The sequence below is a fragment of the Tachysurus vachellii genome, chromosome 11, assembly GCF_030014155.1.
Source record: "Tachysurus vachellii isolate PV-2020 chromosome 11, HZAU_Pvac_v1, whole genome shotgun sequence".
NCBI lineage: Eukaryota > Metazoa > Chordata > Actinopteri > Siluriformes > Bagridae > Tachysurus > Tachysurus vachellii.
Window position 1 is genome coordinate 22,481,150 of NC_083470.1, and position 27,520 is coordinate 22,508,669.

Here is a 27,520-nt window from a genome sequence, read left to right on the forward strand (position 1 = left end):
GTATGTTAAAATATTCTACCGTCATGTGAACTTGCAAGAGAGAATCAGATTTGACCTTTTCCATTCCTATCCACTGATGTGTGTTAACAGACATGACTCAGATCACGTTCATAACTATCCATCGATCCATCCGCACATTTTCTGACCCATGTATTGTACTCAGGGTTGCTGGGAGCTTGGAGTCTTTCCTAGGGGACCCTGGGCACAAGGCAGGTGACACCATGGACACTGTGTGCCAGTCCATCACAGAACACAATCACAAGCACACACCCATTCACTAATTATGGACAGTTTAGTAGTGCCAATCTGCCAGGCATGCCTTTGGACTTTGGGGAGAAATCTTGAGTACCTGGAAGAAACTCCAAAAGCACAAGGAAACGTACAAACTTCAAACACACATGGTGGCTGTGGAAATTAAATGTGCGGGGCATACTAACTACTAAGCCACCATGCTTGCATAAATATCATAGGACGGAGATTGTTGGAAGACCAGTGATTATGTAACAGCTCGTTACTCTGATCAAATGCAATTCAGACGGTGTGTACTGGGTGGCTCTCAGTAATGGTACTGCAAGATGCAGCTTTTTGAAGGTTGCTCTTGCACAACGGTTGGCTGACTTACAGTATGCTTGTATAAGTGAGATTTAATTGCCTAAAAAAGACCATTGACCGAATGAGCAAGTCTTTCATTTCAGGTTTAATGAGTGTAGAAAAGGGTGTAAGATCATTCTAATATTGTCTGTGCAGTAAGGAAACTGCTAGTTTAAAAAAAAAAAAAAAACACTTTAATTCCTAATGCTTTTACAAATTAGTTGTTTAATATAAACATGGCTGACATGTTTTACTGTTGATCTGCTGCTCAAAGTTTTTAAACACTGACCTGTGAAGTATTTAATCCCTTTTTGATTATTATTATTATTATTATTATTATTATTATTATTAGCATTTTATTTGTAGATCATCTTACAGGAGTTCACAGCTCTCGTGTAATTCTGCATTTGAATCATCCAGGTCATCTTATATAATGTTTTTATTGGAGTAAAAAACTGCTTTTTTGTATTTAGACTGATGGCTCATACTCGTGTATGCTGGAGTGTTTGCCACCATATCCACTGTCATTTACTCTGACTTTAATTAATTAGAGACCTTTAAATTGTTATTATACAAGCCTGTTTTGTCTGTATCAGAGAAACTGAAGGGACGATGAAGAGAGCAAGAACTTTGTAAAGAAACTTGAAACATCATGTCAGGAGAAAGAAATAATGACAACAGGCATAAGTTGAATGTGAAGTCATCTCAGGTGTCTATTTGATAAGTCAGTGATTTATAATGCTCTATAATTACTTTTTATCCACTCACACACCCCTCAACCGAGACTGTTGAGGACGGAGGGAGATTATCTTACTGTAAACGATAGCTCAACTTGGAGAGATTTATACGACTTTTTAGACCCATTAGAAAACAAGAGCTCATCAGCAGCTGGCCCACACACTACCTCATCCACCACCATCTACCTTCTTTCATCTAAAAACAGCCATTAGTTTATTTTGTTTAACAGGAGACTCGAGTCTCATTACAGCAGAGCTCCTGTTATAAATAAGAGTAGGCTTGCAAAACAAGCCCATTACAGCTAGTGGATGTGCAATAATTTATTTAAAAGAAAGTACAAAGTTGAATTTTTAAATCACATAAACATGATGTTAAATATGTAAACATTTTAGTATGACTAGAGAGGGGAAAAAACATTCCAGAAATGTCCTTTGCAAATGATGGACGTTCAATCATCACTGAAAAAGTATTAAATATACATATGACGCTGTGTTGTAGTAGACGGTAATGTAAACTCTCCCATATAATGCATACTGTGTGTCATCTAGAAAGATAAATACATCCAACGATTTAGCCAACTGCTCATTTGAAGCATTATACAACAAAACCGTTTCACTGCGAGTAAAAGACATGTTTGACAGTTGTAGGTTGTGGTCCTGCACTCTCCCTGGTGTTTATGTGTCATATTAAAGAGTAGAGAAAGAAAAAGGGAGAAAATGGTCTGCATATGATGTAGTCATGAGCTGAAACAAAACCTTAACAAAGACCATATGTCTAATGAGCTCGAAATTCAGCTGCAGTTGGACAGCACGAAACGACTTAATTGAGCAAATGAAAAATATTTTTTTCTTTCTTGGAGTTGCACGGCGTTTGTAAACGGCTACAAGCAACGGAAAGGAAGTACATGCACTGAACACTTTAGTGGGAAAACCTGCACAGCTGGATAGTTTCTGCCTTTATCCAATCATTTAGTACAGCAGTGCAATCTTTATTATTCCTGTTTTTGTCTTATAAGAGGGCCAACATTAACTGAAACCCTTGACCTGTGCTGTTGCCAGTCATTGCATGAATGAGCAGGTGTTCCTAATAACGTGGTCAGTGTGTTGTAGGGTAAAAGTGGATTTTAAATAAGGGCTTTATATTTAACTAGCAACTGTGTAACTATCATACAGGCAAAGCCCTGTTTCTGTAATGTAATGGGGTCTGGATATGGACCTTGTAAATAATGTGTCCAGTAAGAGGTTTAGCTGTAACAGTTCTCACTTTGTAGTAAAACGCTGCAGACTTCAGGTAATAGGGGTCAGAGTGTCTCACTCACTTACACACAAACATTGCATGTGTGCACAAGCCTGAGCCCTGAACACTGACCGACACGCCCACACCAGCAAGAAATCTCATCATCTCTGATGATAACTTTGTTTATCATATGGTTCAGATCAGCTCTGTCTGGGTTCTTTCATCTTAGAGCGAGGTAGCTGCGCACAGTCATCGGTCTCTGTGTTCGAGACGGAGCCTCTCAGTCGACAACCAACAAACGAGAGAGCCGTAAAGAGCCACAGCAAACACGCACAGGCCCAACTATATCATCCTAATGATTATAATAACAGCATGCAGAGAGCAAAGTCGGCAGACATCATTATCACAAGTTCTCACACCCCATCCCCAGACGTGCTCACACATTGTGGCTGTAATGAGAGAGCAGAAGGAGTAATAAGGGTAAAGAGCTGTTCACACTGCTCAGCAAGCCTCATACAGCAGTGGCCGCATACAAGTGTTCCATCATCCTGTTGGAAGTCATTGCCCTCTTATCTTAAAAAGACAACCTGCTATTTGTGTGTGTGCATGAGTTCATGCTAGGAGCAACGAAAAGAAATTCCCTTTTACAGTCTTGTTTTGCTTGTGAAATGCTCCCATTATGTATTTGCGTCATGGTTCATAACAAACTACTGAGAGTGAAGACTGCTTTAACCGACTCCTCTTAGACTGGTCTTTTTTAGCCTCCACCTGCCACCACTAATGTCTAAAAAGATGATGTGGGTAATGAGTACAATCTCAGGCTTTTTGCTGAAGGCAGGACATATTTCCTGTCTAATACCAACCTCACTGCAGCACCTGAAGGCATGAGGATTATTGCAAACACATGTCTGCCAAGCCTGTTTTCTCTTTCTACTTCTACACATACTACATCTACTTAACCTTCTTTGTCCATTTTATACACAGTTGCTACATGGTCTCCTAATCATATGCAAGCTCCTAGCTAGATAATCATGCAGATTGGGGCCCATTCCAAGCTGCTGTATATGGTGTCTGTCTGCATCTATTAGTGTATGTGTCTGTGTTTGGGAGACAAGTAAGGTGCAAAATCAACCGCCTGTGTGGTTTCTCCAATATGACGTTAAACAAACACATAGCACATGATTATTAAACACACACACTAGTATAGACACACGTTACATGCAGTTCATATCCGCAAGCGATTGAACAGGTCCCGAAAAAGTGACAGTGGGTTGAATGCAGCCGTGAGCAATGGCGTCTACGTTTTTTCCCGTGCTGTTATTACAAGCAGCCAATCAACTGCTTGCATGTTGAGTGTGACAGTATTTCTGCAGTTTGCTCAGACACCACTTCCTCAACAAAAAAAAAAATCTGTTCTTTTTTTTTCTTTGTTCAGGTGGATTTATTTTCTTTCTATCTCTAGTCTTTCAATTTGTAAAAACTATAATCGCAACACAAGTATTAAGGTGTAGTAACGAGTGTGTGCTGTCGACAACATTTATTGTTATAGCTTATTCTTAAAAACGGTATGTTTTTAGGCACTTTATTAGTAGGACCAAAACACCGGGAGCCAAATCCCGAGAGCCAGGGTCATGAGGTCTTGTGTGATGCTTCATAACTTCCTCCATTACATAACAGGCTCTGCTGCATGGTTTGGAAAAGGAAGCAGCATGCATTTCTGAAAGCTTTGACCACAGTTTTCCTGTGTGTGTGTGTGTGTGTGTGTGTGTGTGTGTGTGTGTGTGTGTGTGTGTGTGTGTGTGTGTGTGTGTGTGTGTGTGTGTGTGTGTGTGTGTGTGTGTGTGTGTGTGTCTCCTCGAGCTGTTTGGAGTCTCTAATTGCAGTAAGGATAGAGTTTAATAAGGCGTACTGGACTGTGCCTTATTAAAGAAGTCTGTGTGTGTGTATGTACATTTGATGCTCTCTCATAGTCACAATCCAACTCAAACACCACAGCACAAAGGAATGTACTGCTTCTAACATCAATAATATCCTGATGCCTTAAAATGGTGGAAAAGTGAGACAAGTGATTTGTTTGGTTATGCAGTTGAATCTTAATGGTCACCTTATGGTAACTTAATGTAGCTGATGGGAAATGGGGCGTGTTTTGGTAAGTGCCCCCCACCCCCTGCTCTCTCTCTCTCTCTCTCTCTCTCTCTCTCTCTCTCTCTCTCTCTCTCTCCCCTCGTTCCTTTCTTTCATGTTTGGGTAAAACTTTTTCTTCTGCTTCCTTTGTTTGGGTTGTATGTGCATTCCTTTCGAGCTTGTTCAGATTTTAACTGACTTCTCGGGGTGTTTGTCACTCATCTCGACTGAATATCAGATCAGAAAATCTCCATAAAGGTTGTTTGTAGATTATAGAATCTCATTATTAGGATTCGCTAGAAAGCTTGCAGTGAATATCAGCAACACGTTGCAATATGAAAGATAAGGTTTATTTGCAGAAATACTCCAGTCCTCAGAGATGGAGAACAGAGAGTCTGCACAATCACTGTCAGCTGGTCCTTAGGCAAGAGGTGGTTTTACTCAGTACATAGATTTTTGGTGTGATGTAGACATGAAGTGTGTTTCAGCATAAAATGTTGATCCATCTCAGATGCTATCAACAAAAATGTGAATTGGTGCATACAGCTGCTCTGTGATTTACATTAGGTACATCATCCTTCTTTAAAACAACTTTAAAAAGTTTGGTCTGTCAAGGTGACACGTAAAATAAGATCTTTGTCTTGCATTATTATATATTATAATTTTGAATTAATTTTTTTAATAAGTCCTCTGCAGAATCTAAGGGTCTGTGAACATGAATTAAACAAACACTGTTTCAGCAACATCTAGCCAATTAGAACGAGGCAGCTCTTCTTGCCTGTCAGTCATGTTATAACTTAGAAAGCTCCTTCTCTTGAGCTACTTTTTACTATAGACTATAGGGTGTGTTTTTGGGGATCTGGTTTTGGAGGGAACACTGAAGGGAGGGGTTGTGTTTTACTGTAAATGAAAATTTATTTCATTTTGTTTTGCCTATAGTCAATGTCCGGTTGTTGGTCAGAATTAGTGTTGAAGGACTGACCATGGACTGAGTGCTGAATTCTCTCTCTCTCTTTCTTTCTCTCTCTCTCTCACTCACTCACTCACTCACTCTCTGGCACACGGAGAGCTTCTCTCACTCTATGATCCCAGATGGTCTATTAAACATGGACACTGCTGTGTGGGCATCCTGGGTTATTCCCCTGTGAGTGTTCCAGTTTCAGCATGCTCAAACTAGGGGACACTTGGTCCTGTTCAGTGCAGTAATTCATTGCTTCTTTGCTATCTCAACAGGTTCATCAAAAAGAGATCAGTAGACATGTAGCGGAGAACTAAAATTAAATAAGACAAATTAAATAACTGAATGTCTTTTTTGCCACTGAACACAAATATACATACACAACTTTCAGACAGACCAGATGACAGACCAGGTGAAGAACAGTTCTTTTACGTTACATGTTGTCATTTTAGCTGTTTATCTCATAACTAGCAATGATGTTTGATTGTTTTTCTATTGTGACGACCAGAAAGTGCAACCTGGTAACACTTTTTACTTAAATTTGTTCAACTTGTAGAATTTTTGAAAGTGACAGCCTTAAAAATGTAAGTTCTCCATTTCTCAATACTTCTCTGCTGTAGAGACTGCCCTCTACTGTTCAGATTGGACATTTTCATTCTCCTTCAAAAAAACTGTGGATGTTCTGTTTCCTGTGCTGTGTGTGTATATATATCCACAATTAGTTGATCTCAGCACAAACAATTGGCTGTATGGACACTTCAACAACGTTTGTGTCCTGCTTTCAAGTCTGCCTGTGTACAGCTGTAATGGGCAGATGTTGCAACTATGCTCTGATCCCAGAACTGACGTGAGCACCAGCCATGATGAACTCCAGATCCAAACATCTGGGAGCGAGCAAGTTACGTCTTGGTCATCTCATCGAAAATCGCTTCAAGCACTGATATAAATAGCAATCAGCCATTAGTCCGGCTGGCACGATAAGTGTACTTGTGTGTGTGTGTGTGTGTGTGTGTGCATGCATGTGGGAGCGTGTGAGCATTGACCGTGTGTGTGTGTGTGTGTGTGTAGTTACAGTGAAGGATTGATTCGAATAGAAGTGCTAAATGCCAGGAATGCAGACTAGCTTTCACTCATGCTGAGGCCCACAAAGCTGATGACAGAGCCGAGCACACTTAAAGCTTTAGTCAGGATTATAAGCCGATTTACTCTTCTTTTGAAGATGAACTTACTGTTTAATGCCTTAATGCTCACGGCGATTACATGCCTCAGGTGGGGCAGGTGTGGGAGCGACTCTGTTAGTTTTTCCCACCTGATTCAGTCTTTCTCTGTATCACTTCGTTATCTCTGCTTTATATGAGCTTTTCTTTTCTGTTATGTGAGAGAATGGTCGCTAAAGCTCATCACCTGAGCATGTGTGTGCCTGATGTAATCGACTCCGCTTTAACAAAGCGCGCGCACACACTCTATTTACTATAACTGTTACACACCATTTTCACAGACTTGTGTGTATTACTATAGTTAATAACGATCTGGTTGAGACTAAACCTCAGGAAACTAAAGATCAACAACTCACCCACACCCATCTCTCATTCCCTCTCTCTCTCTCTCTCTCTCTCTCTCTCTCTCTCTCTCTCACACTCACACACGCATGCTTGCATGAATCTGTACGATGCTCTGTAATCTCTGAACAAAATCAGGTGCCCCACTATGCAGGAAATGATGTTTTGTTTTTTTTTTTTGTTTTGTTTTTTTTTCTTTTTCTTTTTCTTTTCAGCACACACCTTTTGCCATACATTTTCTACACATAAATGTAACGTTAAGCTCAGAAACTGAAAGGGAAACTTTGTCTATTTATTTATATTTAATTAAAAGTTTTACCATTATTATTTTATTTATTTGTTTGTTTGTTTATTTTAATAGAAAACTGTCAGTTTCCTATCATTGTGTAGAGAAAGATATAAAAACAAGCCCACATACACACATCACAGTTCTGTACTCTTAATGTAAATATAGACTGATGTCACTGTATCAGTATGCTAAATTAAGTCAGTCTTTCACATTCCTCTTGGTCTTCATCATTCGCCCCAGCTCGTTTGCCGAAACCAAAATCTGATTAAACGTTAAGGGCTGAATGATTGCATGGATGGAAAGTTAAACCAGCTCCTCAGCCTCCCCAGACTGTCTAGATTTCAAATCGAGTGAAAAAGGGAATAACTAGGTTAACGTGTTAGAAGCAAAACTGTCAAAACTCTAAACTGCCTTTGTGTTAGGGAATGGTTTAAGTTGCTTTTGTACTGTTCAGATTGTAACCATGGTGCATTTCTGTGGTGTTTCAGGAGATTTCCACAGTGGAGTTCCGCAGCAACTCTGTGTCCAGTCGAACTCCAACACCACCTGAACGCTACTCACCACACAGTCCAAATGAACGAGAGGTGCCCATATCCCCTCGCCGCAACAGGTACACACACACGCACCCTTTCCCATCACACCCTTCTCACACCATCACGTGCTGTAATGTACGTATTCTTGCATAAGTCCTGTTTAATTTGTACCTTCACGCAAATAGTTTGTGGTCCTCCTCTAGAAACAAAATGAAGAAAGTTCCTAGAACTCCGATGAATTCAGACCTGCTGCTGCTATATCCACACTGATTTCCTGTTTTAGATCCTTGTGCATATGTTGAGTTTCCAATTCTCTCTCGTCTGTGTGACGTCTGTGTTTACGTAGAAATCATAGCACATGTTTTGGTTCAGTACTGTGACTTGTATATGATTCTGGTCTGTGAATGTTAATTCATTTACACACACACACACACACGCACACACACACACTTGTTGTATAAGGGTTGATTTCAGCTCTTCCGTCTTAGGGTTCTGTCAGGGGACACAGCCCTCTCTGAAAGTATTGAAACAGCCAGGCCATTTCTTTTGTTCTGCTGTACATTAAAGACAATTGGTTTTGAGAAGAAAAGATGATGGATCAGATGTTTCATTTTCTAATATTTGCATGTTGATGTGTTAAACAGCTTAGAAAGTGTTGTCTTGTGTGGCAGACCACTCAATTTTTATACGAGTAAAAGTAAAGAGACTTAAAGTAAATTGCACTTGATATTTTCCAAGCATTCTTTTGTGAGGAGGTAAGACACTACTAGGTTTGGTTCAAGTCTGGTGGCACGTTTTGGATCGTTGTCTTATTACACGAGGAAGTTCCTTATAGTACTGTACGTAAGACTGGATGCGTTTTTCTGTAGACTTCAGAATTCATTCTGCTGCTACCATCATGAATTACACCATCAATAAAGATCAATGTGTTTCAGAAGCAGCCATGCAAGCAGAAGCCATTACACTACCTCCATCATGCGCTTGCCTGATAAGCTTCTATGTGTTGGATCATGAGTTTTGGATCCTCTCTTCATTCAGATCCTCTCTCTCTCTCTCTCTCTCTCTCTCTCTCTCTCTCTCTCTCTCTCTCTCTCTCTCTGTCTGTCTGTCTGTCTTTCTCGGTCTCTCTCGGTCTGTCTGTCTATTTCTCTCGCTCGCTCTCTCTCTCACGCTGTCTGTCTCTCTCTCTCCTTGTAGTTTTCTTCTAATTCATATATATTTTTTTTTTTACTTATTTAGTACATTCTACTGAAAACTTTATTTCTCCTCCGTAATTGGTCCTCTTTTTTTACACACGCTTGCGCACACACAAATGTATGCAGACATACATACACAGTCTCCTGTGGCACACACTCCTCCAGCTCCACCCCTCCACATGCTCAGCATATAGAGTCCTCCTCTTTATACAGTATTTCTATGCAAGGGTCACACCTTTTCGACTGAAACGCTCTGTTTAGCTCAGCAAAGGGGTGTGTGTTTGTGTGCAAATGAGCTTAGACTTACACACGAGTGTTGTACTCTTGAGCCAGTTTTAGGTGTGTGTGTTTGAGTGAGGTTTCCACTGAAGTCTGTTCTAGCTGTGAAGAACTTGCTCTGTGTCTTTTGAGGTAAGTGTGTAACTTTATTCAAGTGTCCTGCTATAGTCAGTACAAGCACATCTTTGGCTTCTCCTCTCTCCTTTTTTTATTATTTATTTATTTATTTATTTATTTATTTAAACAGTTGTGATGTAGCCATCTGTTTTGACTGGGATTTGTTTAAAGCCTGATTAGCTAAATGTGTTTTCAAGAGGTTGCTTCCATGCACCAGCAGCCTGAAGCAGCTAGAGGACAATAAATATCCTTTAGACATAATCAGTAAACTAGCTTAAAATACACAGACAACTAATCAGTCACATTCAGTACTTTGTTTCTTTTTTTTGTTTGTTTTATTTCTTTTTTTCTGTCTCTGTCTGGATATCTTTCTCACTGTATGTCAGTAGGTATGTTTTTAGGGATTTGGATGCTGTACCTTGCCATCTCAGGGCAGAAAGTGAGTGAAGGAGGAGCGAGAGGAGAGGAAAGGGATAGCTTGAAAAGGGCTCGCAGACGAAAGGGGGGGAGAGCAAATCTATTTTCGAGTCTGTGGATCTGGATTCAATTTGGGGCAATTTTTCACAGAACATGGCTGCATCTGGATCTGGAGATTTACAGCCCAACCTCATCCTCCTGCCTATCCATATATTCATCTCTCTAATCTCTCGTTCCATCGCATTTATGTATCCCTGACTATCTCTAACTCTACTGTCTATCGTCTCTCTGAATATCTGCAGATGTATACACATCTCTCTGTATTTTTGTATCCTTGTCATAAATCTGTCTATTTGTATTGCTTGAATTGCTCTCTATTCTCTCCGTTTCTTTCTATTTTTTCTGTAACCTCTAATCGTATTTCTCTCTCTATAGTCACATCTTTCCAGTATCTGTCTTTTACATATCTGTCTCTATATGGTTACATATTGCTATACCACAGTGCTGATGAATTCTCACCTCTGATTGGTCAGAAGTTGTTGTAATTTTTTTCCAGCAGCAGCTCATACAGCAATTACAGCTGAAGTTCAGAAACAAATTTCAAAAAATCATTGATGCAACTTTTTCTGTAATGTTGTTTATTTTACGTATGGCTTTTAGAGCTTTGGACATTGTGTTTTTTTTTTTTTTTTTTTTTTTTTTTTTACTTTTTTTATATCATAAATGATTGCAGTCATTAGCAAATAGCTGGTGTTGTAAATGGTACAAAACATTTACTACTTCATATCCGTCTTCATCACAGCATTCCATCATTATTTCTCTCTATCAGCATGCCCTGTAAGCCTTATAGAGCTCTGTATAGTACACACATATAATATACACACACCCCTATATATAGGTATATGGACCTAAAGTAGTCAGCACATGTTGTCATAGCCGTCACATTCCCTTGTCTCTCATCGCTCCCTTCTGCATCTGGTCTCTCATTCTCATCTCAGCCTGCACATGTCTCATGATAGTTTCTCATTCCATGTTTTCAACAGATAGATCTGACAGAGAACACATTCACATAGAGAAAACATGTAAAGTATCGGCTGCTTGTCATGCAAGATTATAGGGGTGACGACCTCACCCATATTACACATCCTCTCTCTCTCTTTCTCTCACTCACACACACGTGCATGAGGATTTCAACATTAGGAGAGTTTATACTGGTCAACATCATGACATTCACTGCACTTACATCCCTTGGAGATAAGCAACAAAATGGCTCATAATGATTTTTAAAAGTTCTTCTGCTAAACCCATAAGGTCTCAACATTCTCAGGTGAATCTGTACATTTCTGACTAGTATGATGGCCTGTGCAGGCAAAAGCTTTACTGAAGTATTTGGATAATGCAAAATGGCTACCTTGGATTCAAGTGACTAATGTCACTAAAAACATTTTCTAGAATCCAAAATGTTTGGCATCAAGTTTCAATATTTTGATTTTATTTATTTTTGGTCTTTCTGTCATTGCTGCCAAATACTGAGAAAAAATGAGGCTGAACCCGTATGTGTTTAGATAAATACTGTCAAACTAAAACCAGTCATGTCCTTAAGATCAGGACCAACGAGTTTACACAGTGCGTGCGTGCGTGTGTGTTTGCCACAGGCTGTTTGTTCTTTGTGTAGAGGAGGTAGCCTACTCCTTATTTAAAATTCATAAAGCCAACCATAACCTGTAGTTTCGTTTCAGCAATATAGTGCTGAAGAAATCACTCATAAACTTGCTGTGATCGTCTCTAATCAGCTCTCATACCCTCTTTCACTTCTCTGCTTTCAAACTCTGTCTCATCCATTTACATCACCTAAAACCTGCTGTTAACCACAGAGGCATGAAAGGAAAGTTAATAAGAAGTGAGGGGTGAAAGGAGAGAGTGTAGTCATGTAGAGTGTTGTTTTTTTTTTTTTGTTAGAAATGCCAGTCCATGAGCAACTAGTTTGGTTGTGGTGAATATGGAGGAGAAACACTGGAGAATAGATTCATTGTGTCACCTGAGGGATTAAATTATCATTGGCCTGCAAAACTGTTCCAATTTCTTATCCAATCAAGTGTCTTAGTAAACTTAGTCTACTCTCTTTCTTGTCCAGCAACCACAGCAACCTCTTTCTCTCTGCACGGAGGATGTAGACAGACCGTAGCCTGTTATTATTGCTGCTGCATCAAGTATCTGCATAACTATCATGAGACACACAGAACACAGAGATGCTGATCAGAATTGAATGAGGGAAATATCTATTTTTAACTTAACACTGCCATGCAAGGCGGGTTTTAACAACAACATGATAAATTCTGATCATGTGAGAGACTTTATGAAACGGTCATTCTCAAAAACGAACAACACAAGGATGTGCAAAAAGCTCCCAAGTGGCGCAGTAGAAAAGCATTCAGGCAGAGATGATGTGTTTGAATCCAGATGGTGTCGTACACATGCATGGCTGGATTTGCTAATCACAATTGTCAGTTACTACATCACTGGCTAATCATGGCTGCTCTGTGATGCAACACGATGCAGCTGGTTTCACAGAAAGGATTGTATTCGCTTTCAAACTCCCCAATTTGTAGCCATGAAGCTTTGTAGTAGCTGTCCGGCTGGTGGTTAGGAACTATCAAGAATAGAAACGAACGCCTCTACAAGTAAATTCCTTTCATTTTCAATACCACTATCTATTAATTTTCAAAAACAGCTGAGCTTAAACAACCTTTTCTAAACTGACACAATGCAGGTGACTACATGAAACTCACACATACAAGCACACAGCAGTTTCAGGAAACAAGGAACGAAGGTCATCCCATACAGACGGTTTTGTTCAGCAAGTTATATCAAATTTCTTTTGTTTTCCGTCTTTGTTTTTTATTTTAATATTAATACAGACATAACTTGCATGACCCAGAGGGCAGAACAATGCAGTATCTCTTTAACTTCACTTGATTCTGGTTAGCATCAAATTAGTGCTGGCCAGAAGGCTGTTCTCAGTCATTTCTCAAAGGTCTCTTGTTCCGAACACAGGAGGAAATGGTTTGAAACAAACACATGTTTTCAAAGGAAAGGGGCCAAGCACTGATTATAGAACCTGTGCTTTTCTCTTTTCTCAGAACACTGAATGAACACTTTTCTTTATCCGACGGCTCTATTACAACTTTAAAGGCTTCTCTCATGTCAATCTTTTCTTATCTTCGCGATGACAGAAGAGATGAAGAATGTTGGCATGATTCAGAGTGTATTAATCTAATACTGGAAGATGATTGGTTGTTCCTTTAAACAGGCGTATACTAAAAAATGTTGATAAAGACTTGTCTTCATAAGAGAAACCCAAAAAAACTGGAATGATGCCAAAGCAGGATGAGTGAACACTGCAAGAGTCACATGTAGCCACAGCATAGAAACAAGTGGTGAAAATCTGAAGAAAAGTGCAATTTTTTTTCACTTGATCCCACATTTGAGAGCCTGAAATCACAGCAACTCCAGAATCATGTGAGGAGAACATTTAAATAAATCCAGTATGTGAGAGGCTTGATTTTCTCTCCTGTCTGGAAGATATTCACAATTCAAAACTTCATTGTTTGTAACCATTAGCAGTCTATACCCACATGATACCTTAAATATCTTCAAATCATTTCAATCACATGTAAAAATTTACTAATTGATAAATAAGAAACAAAACAAGACAGAAGTGTGTGTTATTTTATTGTTTGCTGACTCGATTCATCAACTCGACAAAAAGATCAGGCAGATTTAAAGGCCTTTCTGTATGATAATGTAGATAACGTTATCAATCTTCACCATGTTGATTTATATATGTATAGTCTGTATGTGCAGCAGAAACTATGCAGGCGTACAGGCTTTTACATGAGCCAGAGTTGATGATGATGAGGTAATAAGATCACCCCTGTTCTCCCACAGCACTCATTTCCTTTTGGCTTAAATGTAGCTGCAGTGCTGTTAAACTTGAGGAATATAACTGTCCGTCATGAACGGCCTTCAGCAGTAAACATACATTACTGATACCCGATGCTGATCTGTCTGTTTTAATGACGAATTGGACAATCGTTCCTAATTTATTTACCCTCTGTCTTGTTTCTCTGTCTGTTCCTGTGTCCCTGTCTGTTAGCTCGGACTTTGTGATGCAGCGTTTCGATCGTGAGTCAGAGGTGTACAAGATGATTCAGGAGAACAAGGAGTCACGTGCAGCTCCTCGCCAGTCCAACACCTTTAAAATGCTGCAAGAAGTGTTGGAGGCTGATGAGAAAGGTGAAACACAAACACGCACACACAGAAACCTAACTGTCTTAATAAAGAAAAGTCAAATTAGTTCAACATGTAAAACTTGGGCCATAAATCTCTGTCACTGCAACCTTTTGTCCTGCCGGGTCATTAAGTTACCTTTTATTACCTGAGTATAAAAGTCTGTATTTTATCTGTGACGTTAGCACTAACACTTGACCTTGAGGTCAGTATGGGCATGTGTGAGCATGTGTGTGAGCATTCCTTACACTCTTTAAGACTTAACGCTTTTATGATGCAGAAACATGATCTGCTTTTCACATCAGGCTTTTCAGTGCTCACCTGAAAGGAGATCATAAGATTACTAAGAAAAAAAAAAGAGTGGAGGCCCAATAGGAATCACAATGTGCAGTGTGAACACCCCAGCATACATGAATTTCCTTAAACATATTTTGCCATCTGAATATAAATCCTCAGCTCTCTTCACTCCTGTATCTTCATAGAAAACCAGTATCTGTGTCTGATGCATATTTTATGACTCTGAGCTGTTTATTCTCAGTGTGTTTATGCATTTTTGTTCAAGAAATGTGTCTCCTATTTACTTTGTTGTGTTCTCCTCAGAACTCTGATTCACAGATGAAATACAGTATTTAGTTTCACGTCTTATTTTAAATGTGGTCATGAAGATAATTTGCCCAAACTGTTATGGTGACAAAACGATACTGCCTCAAGGCCCTTGGCATCATCACCAGTTCAAGCATTCCAGCGTTTTAGTGCTGGAACCAAATAGATTTGTCTGATTTTGTTGTGGGGAAAAGCATGAAACAGTTTGACAGGAATTTGACATATTTTAGCATTTAGTCACTCGGCTCTTATGCGCAGGACAAAGGATGATGGATAGAAGACGTGTTGTCTTTTTTTAATCATGTGTGGTAGCAGATCAGTGAATAAAATATTCAGTTTTTTGCATTTGCTACTAAAGCATTTACAGTGAGTTCATGAAATCATGCCCATATTGACTGATGATGCAGTTGCCTAGGTTTTGGTTGCATTGTTTGCTCAACTATTACATTGCGCCCTCTTGTGTACAATTTATGATTAACTGAAAGACTGGATTTGGATCATATACTGTAGGTGACTGAATTCTGAACTACAGTTAAGTAACCTTTGATTAATCATTAGCGAGGCTAAGCAGCACCATTATAAAAACAAGGTCGGTCAGTTTACCAGTTTCGACATATGTTCATCAATGAACACCGGATGTATACGTGCAATCCAAAATTTCAGGGTTTAGATTGTTTTTTTTTTTTTTAAACAGAGGCTGCATTGATGTTTCCAGGGAAGTTGTCCCCAATCCCACCGAAACCAGTGTCCTCTGTCGCTGGGGTTCAGAAATACCACACCTGTGAAAAATGTGGCAACAACATTGTGTAAGAGAAGAACTTTATAACCTTCACATGTTTTCATCCAGTACAGAGCAGAAAATAAGCCATAACATGCAGCAGAAAAAAAAAAGTTACCACCCAAGTAGATGTCCTGGCTTGTTACGTTGCATGAATTTATTGCCTAATTAGAGCTTAATAAGCGGGTAATAAAGCGCATAATACTGGTTAAGCCTGGGGCTAGTGCTGCTCTTATAAGTCATTTACCTTTATACACCTGTGTGAATCAGCACTGCATCACAGCTCACAGATTTTGCATGTGAAGGCATTGATAAAAACAGATCTATGGGTGTGAGGACGTACATTCAGTCGGTACCATATTGGCTTTAAATACAATTAGCTCCTGAACTATTGGCTCTCTAGAATCTAGAAATCTGTTCAGTGAGGGGAAGAAAGAATACAAGAATATGGCAGCTTTAATCTGATCAACATGATTGATTTTGGTGTTCAGTGTGTAATGTGAGAGTCGGTTGTGTTACAGCACCCAGGCAGTGAGGATCGCGGACGAGCGTTTCCGCCACCCCGACTGCTACACGTGCGCAGACTGCGGCCTCAACCTGAAGATGCGCGGCCATTTCTGGGTGGAAGACGAGCTGTTCTGCGAGAAGCACGCACGTCAACGATATCAGGGGCCTGGTGTAGGCTACCGCTACCCCATCTCCCCTAACCACTGAGTCATCCGCTCTCTCCCTCGCTCCTTCACCTCCCTCACTCCTTCCAGCACAGAGAGCACAGCGGAATCTGAGAAACCTGCACAGAACATGCAGCTTTCTTTGCTTTAGAGGAAGAACTCTTTCTACCTCTTTTAAGCTGCGTGTGGAGCTTGCTAGCTGTTGACTCTGGGAGGGGATGAAGGAGGTGTAAAAGCCAGTTCAGCAATTATCCTACATTATAAACCTTCCCTGCCAGTTCTTCACATTTGTATTAAGCTTTTTGTTTCAGCATACACAATGTCGTTAACACGGATTCACTTAAACTTCTTTCAATGTTTGGTTTGGGTTTCGCAAAAATGTACAAACCCGGGATCTGCTTCATGACTTCATAAGACATCACAAGAAATGTATAGTGCACACGGGACCGGTTTCCATTGTGTGTTTGAGTGTGCAGTCAAATTTAATTTAGCCTAAGTTTTTGAGTGATTTATCTCTTTCTTATTTAAAAAAAAAAAAAAAAAAAAAAGATTTTGAAAGTATTCACACATACAAACACATCCATGTAATTCAGGGCTGCTCAAACCCAGGCCCAAAATTAATTGGAAACCTGCAGCAATTGGAACACATTCCAACCCAACGACTTAAAATATTTTGGCCAGCCCTGATTTTTGCATCTTTCATCTTTTTCATTTACTTTTTTTTTTTCATCTTCAAGGGAATTGATTAACAAAACATGCATAATTATAGTTGTGTAAATATGTGTATTTTCTCTTTAAATGATTATATATGATGTAATCCATATATATATATATAAAATGATAGTGCACAGGGTTGTATGTGTTTGTTTCCGTGCGTGTTACATTTGATACCGAGTACCCAACATTTGATATGACCAAAATGAGAAGCAAACTATAGAAAAAAAAAAGTTTATTATATATATTTTTTTAAAAACCCTGGTCTGAACACAAGTGGCATATTTTCATAAATGCAGAACTCCACCACTGGTGACTTATTTGATGGATGACATTGGAAATATCATGTTGTGAACTGTAATGTTAACTGTCCTTTCTTCACTTTTTTCTTTTTCAAATATAAAATGTACTGATGTAAATGATTGAGTGAGAGCGAACACTTATTCATTGGGCTCGTTAATCTTTAGTTTGACATTGTGGGGTTTCTTATAGCAATAGAGATGCTTATATTAACAGTGATATTAAGTTCCAAACATGAGGATACTGTATATATAAAGCTCTCTAGTATTTTTTTTCTAGTATTTATTTTTTTTTTTTTTAGGAGATTCGTGAACTTTGCAATTAGAAAATAGGAATGCATCAGTTTTATTATTTCGTTAAGAAACAGTTTAGCTTATTGTTTTGAGACAGACATTTCTCTGATAATCCTGAGACAGCATGCAGTATCCATGGTTGCCACTACAGCCTGGTTTTTATTTAGCTTGTGTTATGCACATGATGTCACTTGTGTGGTTACTTGCACAGTTTCAAAGCATGACATGTTGAATTTTTCCATGAAGGGTTGACTTATTCCAAAATTATCTGCCAACAGAATACATTTTAGCTTCAAATGAGTACAACTGTTAGGAAATAGGCTTCATATTTAATATAGTTGGGTTTTAGAAATATATGAGAGAATTGCTTCGATATTTGTTTTTACTTGCCATGATTTTCTTTACAGTGAGATCAAGACTCATGGTTACATGGATCATTGTTTGGAGTGTTTTATCACTTTGTATCAGCAAGTTAATCAGTTGTTATGCTGAACTGGACATGTGGCCTTCACTCTTGTGGGCTATGAAGCCCATATGTGATTTGTTGTAACCGACTCCAGCTCGTCTGCTCCTCTTTTGCCCACTAGAGGGCGCACACGGACCCTGTAATGAAGACCCTGTTATATTTTTAGACATATCCCTACCTGTGGATGTAATCTAGTGATTAGCATCTCTTATGCGATTACTTTGTAGTAGGAAAGTAATACGATTAGAGCTGGACTAAACTAGGCTAACCTTAAATCCTCAAACATTAAAGATGAGTTGTCCTGCAAATTTGATTGAATTACAAGTTTTACAATTTTAGCCCATTAAACAACAAAAAAGTTTAAGTTCTGTTTTTAAACTATAGTGTTATGGAATAGATATGAAGAGAGAACTCACAGTTTGGGTCCCAACCCCGGGGGAAATGGGAGGGTTGCGGGAGGAAGCGTGTAAAACCTGGTGCCAAACCACTGTGGAGCAGCTGAACAGAACTGACAATGTGATTAACTAGAGTCCACACTAACGCCATGAAGATGGTGAAGATATTTTAGTTATTTGTCTAAAATCAGCTTTTAATTAATACAATTGTTTGACCGGATTAACTCATCAAACCTGAAAATGGGGCTGGGCTGTGTGTGTGTAAGAGAGACATGTAGAGGGTGTGTGTGTGAATGAGAGACACGACGAGTGTGTGTATATGAGAGACATGAAGAGGTTGTGTGTGTTGGGTGTGTATGAGAGACATGGAGAGGGTGTGTGTGTATGTGTATGAGAGACATGGAGAGGGTGTGTGTGTTTGAGGTTCCCCACAATATTTAGTAAAATATTGGGTGGAATTTATCAAACGTGTCAATGTTTATAAGTAACAAATTTAAGTGATTATTATATTAAACTAAAATGTATGTTTCTCAAGACGTAAGCACGACGTTTCAAGTTTAAGATTTGCACATTCATAAATGATTTTTATTCATATATTTTAATGATTCTATTCTAGTGGGCTGGGACTGAGAAAATAGTTACTCTGTTAATCTTTTCAGTCATTTATCTGAATAGAATTTAAGTGAGATTAAAAATAAATAAATAAATAGCAACCCAGCTTCAGTGCTTGTGTTCATGCAAACATTTATAAGCTAACTACTTAAACTGTTTTGTCAGAGATGAATGACCTTGACTTTCCCTTCCTTCAGCTATATAAACCCTATTGGCTAACTGGAGTTGCTTAACACTACCCTCTTGTCTGTGCGTCCGAATTCCACATGTGTTAACAGACATCTCTGCAATCAATCTTTTCCCAGAAATCCCCGTTGAGGCGCGGTGTTCCGACTCCATCTAACAGCAGGAAGTTCGCTCCACTGAGTGGCCTAATGGGTTTGTAATCAGAAGGTTGTTACTCCCTGATGGGACTGTGTGACTCCTGCAGGCTGAGGCTCTACACCGCACAAATGAGCCAAGTGGTGCTGGTGACCTCTCACACTCCTGCAGTGGTCAAACATTTTCTCCTCAATAATAGTAGACTTTACGTTTACATTTACAGGATTTAGCAGACACACTTATCCAGAGCGACTTACGGCTCTCCTTTTTTTTATACAACTGAGCAATTGAGGGTTAAGGGCCTTGCTCAGGGGCCCAACAGTGGCAGCTTGGTGGACCTGGGATTCAAACTCACAATCTTCTGACTGGTGACCTCTAACACTCCTGCAGTGGTCAAACATTTTCTCCTCAATAATAGTAGACTTTACATTTACCAGACACCCTTATCCAGAGTGACTAACATCTCTCTCACTCATTTTCTACCGCTTATCCGAACTACCTCGGGTCACGGGGAGCCTGTGCCTATCTCAGCCGTCATCGGGCATCAAGGCAGGATACACCCTGGACGGAGTTCCAACCCATCACAGGGCACACACACACATTCACACACTACGGACAATTTTCCAGAGATGCCAATCAACCTACCATGCATGTCTTTGGACCGGGGGAGGAAACCAGAGTACCCAGAGGAAACCACGGGGAGAACACACAAGGCGGAGGCGGGAATCGAACCCCCAACCCTGGAGGTGTGAGGCAAACGTGCTACCACTAAGCCACTGTGCCCCCTGACTAACATCTCTTTTATACAAACTGAACAATTGAGGTTTAAGGGCCTTGCTCAGGGGCCCAGCAATAGCAGCTTGGTGGCCCTGGGATGCAGACTCACAACCTTCCGATTGGTAGACCAACACCTTAACCACTAAGCTAACACATCCCACTACCTGCTAACACCTGTATTTTTTAATCTTGCCAATTCGGTACACTGCAATGCTAATAAATGTTCAAGCAAAAAAAAAGTACAAAGCAAAACACACACCCTTTAACAATCATCCTATGAGATATAAATAACCTATAACATATAACCATATCCAAATGAATATAACATAACCAAATGAAACGTTATATGGATTAACGCACACACTATGACCACAAGGTGGCAGTGTTCTTCCACTCCATCTCTGACTCAGACTACTCTGAGTTCAAAAGAAGTTTTCACAACAAGCGGTTTATATATTTGTTGGCTGCCTGTTCGTATTCTCTGCTAGGAAGTGATGTCACTCCAAAAACAGACGGATTGATTAGCTTTCCCAGAAACGGTATATTAGGATGAAGGTTTGTCTTTCATATCCTGGAGAACCTTCTGGAGAACCTGATGCATTTCTTGGTCAGACTTGGAGACTCTTAACAGTCTCAGACATGAAATGTCTTCATGATATTTTTATCTAAACCATTGCTTAAAGACAGAGTCCAACAAAAACACATCAACTATATTTAACTCAATGTTTAACTCAAACTATATGTTTAGTAATTGAGGTACTGCTTTGTTGGTCAGTGTTAGTATTTTTGCTATTCCTGTGAGATGTTGGCGGTCATGTTGTGCTGATGTTTACATTTTACATTTACAGCATTTAGCAGACACTCTTATCCAGAGTGACTTACATTTTCTTATTTCAGTTTATACACCTGAGCAATTGAGGGTTAAGGGCCTTGCTCAGGGGCCCTGCCTTACCACATCCCAGGTCCCAGGTGTCCCAGGTGAACGTTGCTATTTCTAGCAGATGTCAGAAATCTCAAACATAACGTTTCAAGAGATGACGTTGATGATTGGCTACTGGCTCCTACAAGCAGTAAGGGTTTGTTTTTATTCAACATTTTCCATAGATGTTCAAAGGTTAAACGTATAAATCAATGTTCCAGAGAGACTCCAGCTGACTGGATTGCAGTCTGTGAGATGATGAGTGTGGTGGCATTCATGCTGGTATTAGCGCTACTGTTGAAGCTTTGCCCAAACAAAACCATAGTATACTGACGAGGAGGTGAAAGTGCTGCTGCATCATACTGTATATACGTAGGATAAATAAAGATAAATTCTCACTGGCACTACTATAAGCAGGTAATTGCTTGGAAAATTTATGTTTAGAAAACTCAATCTAAACTTTACTGTTTTTGATTAGACAGTGCTGCATATAGCTGTAGCTGAGGTGTAATTGTCATGAATGCAGATTTTATTGTAAAAACCGAACAAACAAATCAGTGACAAGAGTCATGAACATAGACAATAGATATCGCTCAAAAACGGGCAGGATGCAACGGCTAAAGCTTGTCGATGAAAGGTACAGTAGCCAGGACATAAGTGGTGCTGATTAGGGTTAACTCAGAACAGGCGTGAGTGCCGAGTTAGACATGTGGCATGCAGGGGTTGATGGGTACTATACAGTCGTCTAGTGCCGATTATATATTGTAATACATCACGGTAGTTGAAGGGAATGTTAAAGACTTAGTCATAGCTGGTTAACATACACACTACAGCACAATTAATTGTATACATCTCAATTAAACAGACATTATAATTATATGTATAATGATTCATCCATTCTTAGCTTTCCCAAATAACAAACAAACCACCTATTTGTTTGTTTAATTACATCTTTCTCCCTATCAGCAGCTTTAATGAGAAACATGGATAGCCAATGAGGATTGTGTATTTTTTCCTGTTTCGGTTTCAAAGCTATTAATTTCAGCTAGCTACAACCTGAGCAGTTTAGGGATATTGAGCTGACCACAGATGAGGTACTGCAGAAGTAGAAAAACATCTGTTTTAAGAATATAAAATGTTATATTTCCCTATTACTAGTATGTTAGTTTAATTCATTTCATAAAGCAATTTCATGGCAGTGTTATCAATATGGGGAGCTTTGAGCTAACTACCATCTGACATCATCTAAAGGTGTCACACTCATCAATATAATTGTACAGATAATTCTGAAATTACCCCTTTCCTCCGCCCCAAAGTCCCCCCTCCCCACACTGAAATTGCTTCTTCTTTACACCATTGGGCTACAAGCCATAAGATCAGCATTTTATCACTTACCACATCCTGTTGCATAATGAATAAAATGAACACAATTTTTGAATGCAGTTAATTTAATTGGACGTAAACCACTACACTGCTTTCTGGTCCCTCTCAGGTTGACTGCATATTTATGAGCATTAATACTTAGATGAAGACCTATATAAATAATGACAGATTAACATGTCAGCACAGTATGTGCACAAAAAAACAACAAAGTCAGGCTGATGTACTAAAACAAACGTGTCGATCCTGAGTTATCATATGTTTTTACTCAATTCTTCTACATTTGATCAACAACACAAGTTATTGTGGGCGATTTTCCAAAGGCAACATGGCTGCACTTTCACACCTATACAGCCTTTTGTTGCATTCTTGTCCACTGGATTATTTTTCCTCTCTTCCCCTTCTTCCTGCCTCCTTCCCTCAATGTTCTCTTTCTCTAGTCCACCTGGAATGGACTCCAGATGTGGAACGGAGGGAGAGATTGCCTGCACAGCGATATGAGGGCGGGAGAGAGAGAGAGAGAGAGAGAGAGAGAGAGAGAGAGAGAGAATGTTGGAACAACATAAAAGTTTGTCTGGATGCCATTAAGTACAATTTGATGTAATGTGCAGTTTCAGGACGTGACATTTTTAAAAGGAAACTGTGCACCAGATGAGGAAGATTTGCAGGATCGGTGGGATGGGTGTGTCCTAAAAGCAACCTCTGCACCGCACTAACTTCCGCGCAACTTTGGCTACGTCCCAAGGCGCATCCAACTGTCCTGTCCATGTCACTTCAGTAATTTTTTTCAGCAGGACTAATGTGACAGACGTATAACGTGTGTACACTATTTAGTATGCTATGTGGTTTGGGAATGTAACCACAACATAGTGCAGCAACAAGAAGAGGCTATGCTGCTATATTAGACTGAATACAACTGCTCCATTGTATGAAGTGGCCATGCTTGCGTGTCTGCGCGCGGCACGAAGAACACACACGTCAACCTCAATCAGGCCTCTGCATCCGTCTGGCTCTCTCCTTCTGCACACCTTTTCACGATTTCAAAACACTGCCTTCATTTTTTTATGTCCACATGAGAGCTTAGGTTTCCAGTTTCCTTTGCTTCTCGTATATATCAAAGGGGATTTTGTTTTAAAAATAAAAAGCTGCGGGTTTTAAATAAAACAAGCCTGTGGACAAAGTTGGACTTAGGAAAACCGTTCTTTATGGGTCAGGTTGATGGTATCAGTCCATAAATATCAAATTATCTGGCTCTGCACGCATGTGGAAACTAAAATGGCTTCTGTTAATCATTTTTGCTGAACTAACACTTTTAGATTTTGATGACAGGATTCAGGTACATGTTAAACACATGCAAAGAGAGTATCTGTATTCTGTGCCTTGCATTAAAGCAAGGTTAATACAGCCAGATTTGCTGAGCTAGCAGTTTTCATTTCTGATGGGCGGCAGGATTTGAATAAGTTTAAATAAAGAAAGAGAGTTTTGTCTTTTTTTTGTGCCTTTTATGATTTACTGTATGTAAGAGAACAGTGATTATGTACACTACCTCATTTGTGTGAAAGTTAAGCTAGGCGAATACAGACGTTTTTGCTAAGCTACAGTAGCAGTTTTCATTTGTGATGGCAGGGTTTTGCTGAATGTAAAAAATAAAATAATAAAACAATGTTAATTAAAAAAAAAAAAAAAGAGTTGTGTCCTTGTTCTATGCTTTGTATGTGTTTAGAAAATTTCCTCAGAGATCAGTGTCTTACCTTATCATTGTGAAAGCTACTCTAATACAGCTGTTTTTCCTGAGCTAACAGTTTTCATCAGGATTTTGTTAAACAATTATAATAATTATTTCATTAGTATAATGAAGCTTTTATGTTTTAGCAAACTACACCAGCGTTTAGTGTGATTTGGTAAATTACCTCAGTTTTGTGAAAACTAGGTTAATCCAATCATCTGTTCCAAGCTAGCGCTTTTCATTACTAATGCCATAGCAGTTAAGTTTGCCATGTGGAAAAAACAAAAACAACCTAGTGTTTTAACCCTCCTCTGTGTCTTTTATGCATTTAGCAAACTGCCTCACAGTTCAGATTGACTTGCTATAATATAAAGATAATAAAAAGATTGACTCCAAAAACAGGGGGATTGAAATATTCATATAGGTCCCTGGTTAGGGTTTATTTAGGAGCATTGTTTTAGCTGACGATGCCAACGTCAATCTATTCAAGTGTGTTAAAAGGTCACGCTAGCAAATATGTCGCTTCTGTGTTTGTCAGAAGAGGAACAGATGCTAACTTTGCCTGGAGCTAACATCATTGTTAATGCCTGGAGCATTATACTATAACTCCCTCTGTGACTTGGACAATTATATTTCTTGCTGGAATATACTGTACATTTTAATAGCAAGTGTTGTATATTAATGTATTTGTTTGTTTAAATAACTTTATTCTATTTGTTATGAGCTTTATATACTATACATCTTATGTCTCCCAACAGTTACTGTACATCTTAATGAAATAATTCAATTCTATATGCTTGTGTTTGAGACCGTGAGAAATAGGCATGTGAGGATGCTGTCTCTATCTGACTTTGCTCCTTATCAGTTTGTTTCATGTATTAGATTTCCTCTTGTTCTCACACTCCATGTGCATTATACACACTGAAGCCAAGCATTAATTTAACATCGGATGGTTTGGTCGCACGCGAGGATCCAGCAAGGTGCTCTGAGCAACTAGCAGATGTCCTGCTGGGTCATAGAGCCTGGAGACCAACATTAGGATCCAAACCGAACAGCAACACTAATGCCACTAAAAGCTATTTTGTTCCGATGCAGTATATGTTGGGGGAAAATCTAGTCTTCATTATTAAAAGCTTATTACAGACTGCAGCTTGACCTGTCACAGTTATTAACGTAAATGTCGGCGTCCTACCAAATATGGATCTACAGTCAATCATACAGATTTTACAACTTTGTAAAATTACCTTTGGAGCTCTGTCTGTACTTGTAGTTTATTGTTCAAACGTAGATGTGTTTTCTGCATGATCATGTTTTTAAAAATTCAATTAATACTAAATTTGTGAAACAAATCAGCTGTTAGAACAGGAAGTGCTGCAACTGAGAAACATCACATCACTTTTGTTCACTCTTGTGTTAGTCATTTCATTCTTTCTTGATTTCTGGCTTGTTTTCTCGTCTACTTATTTTCTTTCTTAGTTTTTCCAATCTTTCTTTCTTTCTTGCTTTCATGCTTGCTTTCTGAGGCATATGTAATTGCACCACTGGTGTGCATTTTGAGGGTACATTTACATTGTAAATGTAGTGTTAAGTAAAGTAAAGTAAAGTAAAAGTTTTTTTTTTAAACAGCCAATAGTATTTTGATGAATATCCAATTTTAATGACAGAGACAGAAGACACGCCCAATTCATTCTGCATTCATTTGCATATTATATAGCAATTAGATTTTGCTGTTTAGATGTTTGCTTTTAATGGTACACGACTATAGTTCAGTAATCATTTCTCACTATTTAGGGAAGAAGCATACGATTGAGGACGCAGCCATAGTGTTCACTATCTCTGAAACTATTTCCAAAAGTTGTGACTGTGCACTAGGACCCTGCGGCGGGTCGCGCGTGCGTGCAGGAACGGCAACGGGGAAGGGGAAGAGGGCGCGCGCGCGCTCAGGGCAGTAAGTGAGCTGCGTCAGGGTGGCGGAGGAAAACCGCTGCAGGGGTATTAAGGGGAGTTAAGATCGACCCGGAGTACCGTTACTCAAGAGTTACACGCTATGAAGGCTGGACTTACACCACTGAGCAAACTCTAACTTATTAACGGATTAACATCTAACTTTCCTGTAGAACTTCTTGTGGAAGATCATTTTTAGGATGCGTTGCGCGCAAAAACCGCTTGGACATGACGGATAATCGTGCTGCACTTTTGGGGCTGGCGCACGGATGATATTCTCACTTAGTGATGGAGAGACGCGGGCTTTCAGTCTGAGGCGCGCGCGAGAGTCAAATCACCCGAGAGAATAAAGAAACACGCGCAAAGGCGTTTTTAGCAGTGCAGCAGTGACTGAATCCTCTGAGCAGACTTGCTGACGGGTTTTCAAGTAATTCATGTGATGACATGGGCTGACTTGGTGTCACCGAAAAGGGACCGACGATGTTGGGACGCAGCGCGCGCGCCTCGTTCCGCGGCCGGTCGCTGCTCGTGCTCTTGCTGCTGCTGCTGGGATTTGTACGAGCGTGTCGCGAGCTTCTGTCCAGCGGCTGCGGCTGCACGGACGAGCGCGCAAAGGGCCACACGGCACAGGCGGGCGCGCGCAAACGAGTGAGCTGCGCCGGCAAGGAGCTGACGGAGACGCCGGAAGCGAGTCTGATGCCCAACCGGACTATTTCTTTGTGAGTAGCTGTTTTCATTCTGCTGTCTAACCTTTAAGAGCTAATCGTTTAAAAATGAAGTTTGGGGAAACGGGTCTCTGTGCTGGTGGAATGACGTGTGGGCGCGCGCGTACTTGGGCAAGGATGAGTCAGAAGTTTATTTTTTATATTTAAAATTGATGTTTTATGAAACATTAGCAACGATCCTTTGCTGGAAGTCCTTTATGTGAGAGTAGAGATTTGTATCTGATATGTAGTCATTGCATTTCTTCAGTTATTAGTTACACCACCACCACCCAAACCAACACTGCCTTTACTGATACCACCACCAGCTGCCCTATCAATAGCACCACTAGGAAAACTGACAGCGAGACCACTATCACAACCACCATCACCGCTTTCACTGCTACTACAAATGCTACCAAACAATACTTCTTTCACCACTACCACCACCAACACCAACATCTCTACATCCACCAAAGATCCCAACAAAGTCAGCAATACTACCAAAAACTCTATCATAGTAAACAACAATTCCAACGTCACCACAAATAACAACTATATAACAACCAAACGTACCAGAATTACCACCAACA

General features: G+C 39.7%; 2 protein-coding genes across 5 annotated transcripts in view; both read left to right on the forward strand.

Moving 5' to 3' along the window:
- pdlim2 (PDZ and LIM domain 2 (mystique)) overlaps positions 1–17,515 on the forward strand; it is a 51,823-nt gene extending 34,308 nt beyond the window's left edge. For all 4 annotated transcript variants that reach the window (XM_060881918.1, XM_060881915.1, XM_060881916.1 and 1 more), the window contains 4 exons: positions 7,984–8,105; positions 14,194–14,333; positions 15,625–15,736; positions 16,230–17,515. In XM_060881918.1, coding sequence (XP_060737901.1) covers positions 7,984–8,105; positions 14,194–14,333; positions 15,625–15,736; positions 16,230–16,422 — 567 coding nt within the window. In that variant the 3' untranslated portion in view covers positions 16,423–17,515. The remainder of the gene's footprint in view (positions 1–7,983; positions 8,106–14,193; positions 14,334–15,624; positions 15,737–16,229) is intronic.
- Positions 17,516–26,252: 8,737 nt separating this feature from the next.
- The window catches only part of adgra2 (adhesion G protein-coupled receptor A2), a 57,022-nt gene continuing 55,754 nt past the window's right edge, over positions 26,253–27,520 (forward strand). The window contains exon 1 of the mRNA XM_060881298.1: positions 26,253–26,945. Coding sequence (XP_060737281.1) covers positions 26,707–26,945 — 239 coding nt within the window. The 5' untranslated portion in view covers positions 26,253–26,706. The remainder of the gene's footprint in view (positions 26,946–27,520) is intronic.